Here is a 9,646-nt window from a genome sequence, read left to right on the forward strand (position 1 = left end):
TCTCTGCGACAGAACCTCAACAGATCAGATCTGTTCTCCATCGCTATCTCTTCTTCTCAACAGATCACATCTGTTCTCCATCGCTATTTTCTTCTTCTCGACAGCACGCAGCTGTTCTTCAGCCATACATTTGTTTTCTCGTTCCCTTCTCTGTCGAAGAACTACACACAGCAGATCTAATTTTTTTTGCACACAGTAGCTCGGTTTTTACTCGACAGATCACAGATCTGTTCTTCTCCTCATCTCTTTTGCTCGAAAATACCTCAAATAACCACTGATCCTCTCTCTCTCTCTCTCTCTTTCTCTCTCTCTCTTGACAGCACGAAGCTGTTCTTGTCGATAGGACCTCAGACATCTCTCCAGATCTTCATCTCAACTGAATCTTACATACCACAGCCCTCTAGAAGAAGAATCCAACTGTCGATTCGAAATTCCAAGTCAGGAATTTTCAATTTCTCTGTCAAAACAGTGATCGACCCCTTTCTATCAAGCTCTTTATCTGTCTTTTTCTCTCTACAGAGGTAGTTTTCTTCTCACTTTATTCATGTTCTATGTGTTATATTTTTTTATTTTTATTTTCTTCTATTTATTTGTTGTCGGTAGAATGTTTGTTGATGATCACTAAACTTGAAAATTGCAATTGGGTTTATTTTCTCAATTTAAGGGTATTTGTAGTTAGATTTTGGTTGTTTTGATTTGAGAGATTCAGATGAACTTGTTTTTGTTGAGTTTTCTCTCTGTTTCTTTGTTTCATTGTTTAGGAAAATATGTTATGTTCTTCAATTTATACTAATCTGTTTTTAGGTATATATTGTTCTGATTTTTTAGAGACGCCATTATAAATAAATATGGGTATTTGTCGGAATTGCAGATTCTAAGAAATATAGGAGTTTTATGGGTTGAAATAAGGGAGTTTTTATTTGGGTTTTTTTCTGATTTTTTTGTTTGGAATTTTTTTCTTCTGCATTTTGAAAAATTGATGTAGTTGGTTATGTTCTTGGTATTGTAGAAGTTGAATTTCCTTTAAAAAGTTATAAAGTAATAGTAGTTTTTTGTTTGTTATTTATTTTCTGGGATTTAATAGTCTTCTAAAATTGATTCTATAATGAAGTTTATCGGTCAAGTTCTATCTCATGTGAGTAGGATTCATGTTATGTTTTTGATAATAGTCTTTTGGGATTTTTATCTTATTTAGCAAGTCAAGGTAGTCATTGGTATGGATGTCCTAATTTTAGGGTCTACGTGATTATAGTTTTGTTATTTAAGCAAATTTCATAATTTTTTTTTTTTATCAATTTGGTTCGATTTTTCTAACCATCTAAACATGGAAATTTCAGAATTTTATTTGTATCAATTTTAGGGTCTAATTGATTATAGTTTTGTGCAAGTTTCAGAATTTTTTTTTTTATCAATTTTATTTAATTGGGTTTGATTTTTCTAAACCTATAAACATGGAAATTTCATTTGGGTGTGTTTATTATTAATGGTAGCATTATTTACATATGGGTGTGTTTATTTTAATGGAAATTTCATATGGGTGTATTTATCACTTAGTAGGGTTTGAGTTTCTTAAGGGTTTATTACGTGGGTGTGTTTATTATTTACATATTCATGGTTGAATTAAATACTCATGCATTATAATGGTTAGCTTCAAGAGTTTCTAAAATTCCAATAAGGGCTGGATTCATAATGGTAGCATGATTCATAATGTAAGGTTTGCTCGAGTAAGGATTGGATTTTAGCTTTGAGCAAAAGAGTCCTTAGTGGCAGTCTCACCAAGTTTTAAAGTTTGAATATTTGAATCATGTTTGTTGGATGTTATAAAATTGTAATGGTTTTTTTTTTTTTAAGTTTGAACTGAATCGCCACTAATTGAGTTTTAAAGTTTGAATATTTGAATCATGAATGCTTTTCTTTATCTTACACACGCACACACACACATCAATTACTGTACTCTGTACAGTCAAAGATTGAGAACACAGGGATCCCTCACCGTGGGACTGAGAACTGTGCGTTCTTCCGGCTATCTATAGGATAGCCTGACATTGCCTCCTGGTTTCTCTCTTTGATTATACATTGTGCAAAAATCAAAATATATATGGGATCCATCACCGTGAGACTGAAAACAATATTTTTATTGCTCTTACTTATTTCGTTATTTTTTTTATTTGTGAACTAAAGATTTTACAAAAGATTGATGATGAGATTGAAGTAGAATATGACATGTTTTGTTCTATGCACTACTGTTGTTATTACCATTGACAGATGGAAGATAACAATTCAAAAAGTGCGAAAGCAGATTGGACACCCAAACAACATGAAGTTTGGGTCGAGATATGCTATGAATTAGTTAAAAAGGGGAGGAGACCACATAAAGTACTTGATAAGATCGGATATGAAACATTGATGAAAGAGTTTAAAAGGATAACTGGCGTTTACTATGATAGAGGGCAAATGAAAAATAAGTGGGATAGACAAAAAGGACTTTGGGGACGTTGGAATAAGATTTGCACAAATACTGGCGTCTCTTATAATGTTGAGACGGGTATATTAGATGCAAGTGAGGATTGGTGGGATGGGTGGTTAGAGGTATATATTTTTTTTACTTATTTATTTCACTTATTTAAATTTTTTTATTTCTTTTATATATAATTTAGAATTTTTATTTTTTAAAGCATCATCCAAAAGATGCAATATTTCGATCGAAGCCTTTGATGTTTGCGAAGCAATTAGATGTAATCTTTGGAGGCACATATGCTACTGGTAGCCGGATGTGGTCGCCTGCATCTGGTACAATGCCATCTACATCAGTAAACCAACCAGATAATCTTGGGGATGATCTAGAAGATGTCATGGAGACCTTGCCCCCAGAGTCTCAGACACCTCTAGACTTTACTCTTGATGATGCTGATGAGTTAGGGGATGATGCTACCGCTACTGTACCCCCACCCACAGATCCTGTTCGACGCAGAAGTGGCGATACTCTACAATCTCAGGGTCGTAGGCAGAAGATGACTCCTGCTATGCTAATTGGCCAATCATTGGTAAAGCTCGTAGATGCAGTTAACAATCAGACATCTGCTTCTATCAATCAGTCATCTGTTAAGAAAGGCACTATTCAAGAGTCAATCGACCTCTTAGACCAGCTAACAGAGATAACCCCCAACAGTGATCTCTATCATTTTGCGTTAAAGATGTTTATGAAAAACAAGCAATTCAGAGAGATTTTTTGTGGGTTACGATCAACAGATATTCGTCTTAGGTGGTTGGAGAGCGAGATGACTGATTATCTGGCTGGGAGAGATTGTTAGATATTTTTTCATGTTATTTTTATATTTATGTCGGTTTGATGATGCACCTATAGGGTGTAATATACATTGGTTACTTTTTGCACTAATATGATGTAATATACTATGTTATATGGATATGTTAATTTTTGTTAGACATATATTATATTTTCCTATAAATGGATATTATTTGCACTATTGGATGTTTATTGTGATTAATATTGTAGATAATGAGTTTTGTTGTATGTGGTGGATATCATTTTATTGTGTATTGTAAGTTGGGTGTATATACAACTAATATGGATCCATAAACAGGTCAAATGGATTCAGATGTTGATAGCACAAATACTGTTGATACTGCTGATACCATGGATTCAAATGATGATACCAATAATACTGTTGAGTCAAGTGTTTTAAATTTAGGCACGAGAGGAGCCATCCTAGGTTCTTTATTTTATTGTGCGAATGTCTTAGATAGGGAGGAACATAGTAATTGTCCGTTCAAGGGGATTGATTTTGTGCGAAAAACATTGAATGATAATACGATGTGCCACGCATTGTTTAGAATGGAAAGTCATGTATTTGTGAATCTATGTTCTATTCTTGAGGAACGGGGTCTGCTAAAGATGCAACGATATATTACTATTCAGGAACAAGTAGCGATGTTCCTATTGATAATAGGACATAATCAAGGACAAAGAGTAATTGCAGATCGTTTTGTTCATTCACTTGAAACGGTTAGCAAGTATTTCAACATAGTTCTTTTGGCGATTGTGAACTTGTCAATGTCCTTGATTGTACCTCCCGACCTCAATGAAGTCTCTCCGCACATCCGTAACAATCCTCGTTTTTTGCCATATTTTAAGGTAATTTCTCATATACATACACTTTAAATATATTTGTTTTTATTAATGTTTATAGATTAATATAATTAAAAAATATGTAGGATTGTATTGGAGCGATAGACGGAACACATGTTAGTGCATTTGTACCAATAGCAGACCAAATGCAATATCGAGGACATAAGGGACTCACGCAAAATATAATGGCAACATGTTCGTTTGACATGTTGTTCACTCATGTGGTGGTTGGTTGGGAAGGATCGGCTAATGATTCACGGGTCTTCCTTGAGACATTGAATACTCCCAATTTAAATTTTCCATATCCTCCACCAGGTCTGTATTTAAAAGTTTGTCAATTATATATATTTATATTCAAGATTAGGCAATATAAATTTTTTTTGGATAATAGGTAAATACTATCTGGTAGATGCTGGGTATCCGCTCATGGAAGGTTATCTCGCACCTTACCGAGGTGTTCGATACCATCTACAAGACTATCGGAGGTCACGGGCAAATGGTCGACAAGAAATGTTCAATCATTTACATTCTTCACTTCGGAATGTGATCGAACGAACCTTTGGGGTTTTGAAGGCAAAATGGCCTATCTTGAAGATGATGCGTTCCTATAATTTGGACAAACAACGAAACATTGTCGTGGCCTGCATGGCATTGCACAATTTTATCAGAAAACATGCAATTGTCGATGAAGAATTTATTCGATTCGAGGAAGAAGGGGCAATGGAAGAGGAAGAAGACAGGATCATTGATCAAGAGTATCCAGTTCCCCCATCAGTAGGTTGTCAGAGTCAACAAACAATGAAAATGCATAGGGATTCAATAGCTGATGCCATTTTTACTGGCAATCATTGATGCATTTTCATATTAATTTTTTTTTACTTTGTATTGTAATTATAAATACTGTTCTTCGATGTTGGAATAAAGATTATAATATTTTTAATTATATTTTGAAGATTCTATGCTTATTTATTTATGTTCTTTGTGTATGATGAATAGCATTGATGGCAAATTATACGCATCCACCATGTTGTTCATGTGGTCGAGTGATGACATTAATCACAGCTAAAACAAAAGAAAATTATGGGAGGATGTTTTATAGGTGTCCATCTTGGCAGGTAATATGATATTGATATTAATATTGGGTGCATATTTATATTTGGTTAGACTGATATTAATTCATGTGTTATTTTACTTTATAGAGACATGCAGGGTCTTTTGTGTGGGCAGATGAAGTTGACATTATCAATGATAATGTTCCTCAAGATAAAGTAACAGAGTCAAATAAGAAGAATGAAAAATATATTTTGTATGCATTTGTTGGATGTATATTTTTCATGTTTTTATTTATTTCAATTTTACTTATTATATTAACTATGATTATTATGTTAAATGATGTCGGAATGTAAATTAGAAGTTATGTGGATGTGTTATGTATATATGATGTGATGTGGATATGTTATGTATATATGATGTAATGTGAATGTTGAATTGCGTATTATGCAGGTATTTTGTTTATCAGGAAAATTTCATATGTCCATTTTTAAGAGGAGATGCTGCCGAAATTTCTGTAGAATTATAAAATTTTCTATAATTTTTTTTTTAAAATTTTAAATATTTTAAAATTAATAAAATTATTTTTAAAAGTTTTTTATAATTTTATTATATTTATATATATTTAGTGTAATTATATATTTATAAAGGTATTCTGGTAATTTTTTATGCATTTTGAGTGTTCCATCAACCTTAAGGGTATTCTGGTCATTTTACCCTAAACAGCAGATTCTATAAGCTGTATCAAACAATAATTACCAGATTCTGGTCAACAGCACAGCACTTTCACGAAGCTGTAACAAATAAGCTTTTCAGTGTTTTAGCTTCTGACAGCAGATTCTGACAGCAGATTCTGATAGCAGATTCAGGCAGCTGAATCAAACGGGGCCTAAGCTTTTGGGGTTATATTTTCCTAGCGTAGTGTGGTTTCTAAGGTTTTTTCAGTTCGAGATACCTCATCCGGATTTCTGAAACATATCTGGTAACAAAATAAAGCATTGGAATAAACATCTATCATTGGAAACCGTTGCAATCGGGTTGACGAGTTGACTAATCAGGCGAGTGCAAAAATGAGATGTCTACAGATGCCCCTCTTTGGCAGAGAGTTGAAGCAAACTAGATAGCAAATCTATTTTGATAGATAGTGTGATATCTGAATGCCAAAGCTAGTGACAGTTCATTTTGCAGCCTGATTTAGCAATTCGTCGAGGCGTTCGTATCCTTGAGGGTAAAACTCTCCCCGAAAAAAAAAATTGTCAGGTCCTCGAGCGCAAGCTCTCACTGACAGTGTCAGATCCTTGAATTTTAGAAAATTCTCCTTGACTTAAAAGTGCAAGTGTGAGTGTGTGTACTATGTGAAACTGAGTAAAAATTGAGGAAAAAACTTAGCATAATCTGAGTAAAATCTGAGCACAAATTGAGTAAAAGTGATCATAATCTAAGCAAAATTTGAATGTCTTACTCTACCTACCCTGGGTGAAAAAGTAATGAATTTTTTTTTTTGAGTCCTACTCTACCTACTCGGGGTGAAAGAGTAATGAACCAATTTTTTTTTTTTTTTAAGAATCGTACTATACCTACTCGAGGTCATAAGTAATGGACTAATTTTCTAGGAGTTCTACTCTACATACTCGGGGTGAAAGAGTAATGAACTATATATATATTTTTTTTGGAAGTTTTACTCTACCTGCTCAAGGTGAAAGAGTAATGAACTTATTTTTCTTGGAGTCCTACTCTACCTGCCCAGGGTGAAAGAGTAATGAACTAATTTTTTTGGGAAGTTCTACTCTACCTACTCAGAGTGAAAGAGTAATGAACTAATTTTTTGGGAGTCCTACTCTACCTGCCCAGGGTGAAAGAGTAATGAACTAATTTTTTTGGGAAGTTCTACTCTACCTACTCGGAGTGAAAGAGTAATGAACTAATTTTTTGGGAGTCCTACTCTACCTGCCCAGGGTGAAAAAGTAATGAACTAATTTTTTTGGGAAGTTCTACTCTACCTACTTGGAGTGAAAGAGTAATGAACTAAGCTTTTTGAGAGTCCTACTCTACCTGCCCAGGGTGAAAGAGTAATGAACTAATTTTTTTTTTGGGAAGTTCTACTCTACCTACTCGGAGTGAAAGAGTAATGAACTAATTTTTTAGGAGTCCTACTCTACCTGCCCAGGGTGAAAGAGTAATGAACTAATTTTTTTGGGAAGTTCTACTTTACCTACTTTGAGTGAAAAAGTAATGAACTAATTTTTTTGGAGTCCTACTCTACTTGCCCAGGGTGAAAGAGTAATGAACTAATTTTTTAGGAATAAATGAGGGATTTACACCGCATTTGATTTTTTTTTAAATAAAAAAATTGAATTTTATGAAGGTCCGATAAACATTTTAACTCTTTTTGAATCTTAAGAGTTTTTAAAATTACTATCAAGAAGGTAACATTTAATTCAAAGTTAATCTTATCCTTTGGGGTTGAAATTGACCAGGCTTCAGAACCAAAATGCCCCTAGTTTGATAGGGAACATTGCACTAGGGATAATTGAACATAATTTGAAAACCAATGCCCCTGGTGTAAGGGAGAAAACTGTACTCTTTAGAAAAAGAAAGTGTCATTATTATGAAAGTTTGAAATCTTTGATTACCGCAAGCGCAATAAAGGTTTAACTTTTAATTTTGACTTTTTATATTGAAGATTTTGAGTCAGGCTCAAAGAAATTTGAACAAAATATTTCTTTTTGAAATTCATCATAGAATTTTTTTTTTCTCCCTATCGGTTCGCTTAGAGATATGAAATTCTTAAGATCAATCATAAATGGGATACTTGTATCAACTGAGCATATATTTGGTTCAAACTGGGTATTGAAACTTGATCATTCGGACTTTTGAGATTTTGGTTTGGACCGCCTTTTCAACTTCTCAACTCAACGGATATTTTCTTTTATTTTTTGGTTGCTCTAAATTTTGTCTAGATTGCCTTTTCAGATTTTCAAGCTAGCGAGCATGCTCTGCCTTTTGCCTAGATCACCTTTTTAGGTTTTCGATCTAGCAAGCTTACAATTTTTTCTATTTTCTTTGCTCTGATTGTTGCCAAGGTCGTCCTTTCAGATTTTCAACCTTGCGAACTTGCCTTAATTTTTACCTAAGTTGCCCTTTTGGGTTTTCAACCTAGCAGGCTTCATTTTTCTTTTTCTTCCATTTTGAACTTCTGGAGTTGTTGTCTGATCATGCTTTGCTATCTTCCTTGAATTTTTCGCATAGTATTTAGGAGGACTTTTATGGGTAGGCTTAGGACTGGGCATAACAAGAAAGGAATTTTGAGGCTCAAAAACCCAAATGCCCCTTATGTGGCATTTCCTTTTAAATTGTTTTCTTTTTCTTTGAATTTTCTTCCCCATTTTTGATGATATTTATTTTTCTTTTTTTTCTTTTTAGATTTTTTCTTTGTCGGGGAATCTATTTTTTATTTTGATATGGTTGGGCCTGAAGTAACTTCTCAGGTTGCCTACGTACCCCAGAATTTTGGGATCAGACCAAGACATAGTTCGAATTTTTTCCTCCCCTAGGTTAGGTAAACGGGCTGAGAAAGAAAAATGCATCATTTTTTTTTAAGACTGCAAAGGGCTAAGAAATGAGATATTGAACTGGGTAGCAGGAAAATTGATTCGGTCAAAGATGACCTCCTTAAATATAGTACCGTTTGATCTGGTCAAGGTTGGTTGGTTCTAGTAATTCGATTCCATCATGATCTTGAAGTCTGACAGTTTTTTCGGGTAATATTTCTTTGACAATGAACAGACCCCCCAATTTGGTTTGAACTTCCCTTTAGGATCAAAGATAGGTGCTCGATTCTCTTTGAGTACTAAATCCCCGACTTGTAAGTGACGGGCCTTAATCTTTTTGTCAAACGCACGGACAACTCTTTTTTGATAAGCTTGCATGTGATACAAAGCTCTTAGTCATTTTTATTCGATCAAACTTAATTCTTCATACCGTTGACGAACCCAATCTACTTCTGACAATTGACTTTCCTTGAAGGCCTTGAAATACGAGATTTACATTTCAACTGGTAAGATTGCTTCCATATCATACACTAGAAAGTAGGGAATAGCTCCAGTGGAAGATTGTATTGAAGTATGATGTGCCCCTAGTGTGAATGGTAACTTCTCTAACTAATCCTGGTGTGATTGACACACTTTCTTGATGATTGTTTTGAGATATTTTATTGGCTGCTTCAACCTTTCCATTAATCTGAGGACGGTAGAGAGATAATGTGATGTCGAATCTCGAACTTTGAACATAGAGTGATAACCTAAGTTTTGATGTACGACCCATTATTAGAGATCAATACCGCTTCAACTATTTCATTAATCTGAGAATGGTAATCTATTCTGGGAACTCTACCATGTTGAGAAGTCTAGCATTGATACATTTTGTAATATCTTCCTTGATCTCATTTTC

General features: G+C 34.1%; 2 protein-coding genes across 4 annotated transcripts; both read left to right on the forward strand.

Moving 5' to 3' along the window:
* Window positions 1–1,526: 1,526 nt before the first annotated feature.
* On the forward strand, window positions 1,527–5,700 carry LOC147410128 (L10-interacting MYB domain-containing protein-like). 3 transcript variants are annotated; one of them, XR_015175647.1, is made up of 4 exons: window positions 1,527–2,589; window positions 2,676–4,462; window positions 4,539–5,262; window positions 5,347–5,700. XR_015175647.1 is itself a non-coding variant. In XM_086432359.1 (2 exons), exons 1-2 carry the CDS (start codon window positions 2,266–2,268, stop codon window positions 3,309–3,311), a joined length of 960 nt encoding a protein of 319 aa, XP_086288485.1. In that variant the 5' UTR covers window positions 1,527–2,265; the 3' UTR covers window positions 3,312–5,700. The 3 variants fall into 3 exon arrangements, 1 of the variants encoding a protein (XP_086288485.1); XR_015175646.1 differs by having other exon boundaries at window positions 2,676–5,262; XM_086432359.1 differs by having other exon boundaries at window positions 2,676–5,700.
* Window positions 3,608–4,999, forward strand: LOC147410129 (uncharacterized). Its single transcript, XM_086432062.1, has 3 exons — window positions 3,608–4,024; window positions 4,234–4,462; window positions 4,539–4,999. The coding sequence occupies exons 1-3, from the start codon at window positions 3,608–3,610 to the stop codon at window positions 4,997–4,999; spliced, it is 1,107 nt and encodes a 368-aa protein (XP_086288188.1).
* Window positions 5,701–9,646: the final 3,946 nt, after the last annotated feature.

This window comes from Akebia trifoliata, chromosome 2 (assembly GCF_017979445.1).
Source record: "Akebia trifoliata isolate Shusen 1 chromosome 2, ASM1797944v1, whole genome shotgun sequence".
Taxonomy (NCBI): Eukaryota; Viridiplantae; Streptophyta; class Magnoliopsida; order Ranunculales; family Lardizabalaceae; genus Akebia; species Akebia trifoliata.

Bases quoted from the DNA above. Each gene is read 5' to 3' on its own strand.
- LOC147410128 (XM_086432359.1), top strand. From the start codon at position 2,266: ATGGAAGATAACAATTCAAAAAGTGCGAAAGCAGATTGGACACCCAAA. The intron at 2,590-2,675 runs GTATATATTTTT...TATTTTTTAAAG, and splicing joins GGTGGGATGGGTGGTTAGAG to CATCATCCAAAAGATGCAAT.
- LOC147410129 (XM_086432062.1), top strand. From the start codon at position 3,608: ATGGATTCAGATGTTGATAGCACAAATACTGTTGATACTGCTGATACC. The intron at 4,025-4,233 runs GTTAGCAAGTAT...AAAAATATGTAG, and splicing joins TTGTTCATTCACTTGAAACG to GATTGTATTGGAGCGATAGA. The intron at 4,463-4,538 runs GTCTGTATTTAA...TTTGGATAATAG, and splicing joins TTTTCCATATCCTCCACCAG to GTAAATACTATCTGGTAGAT.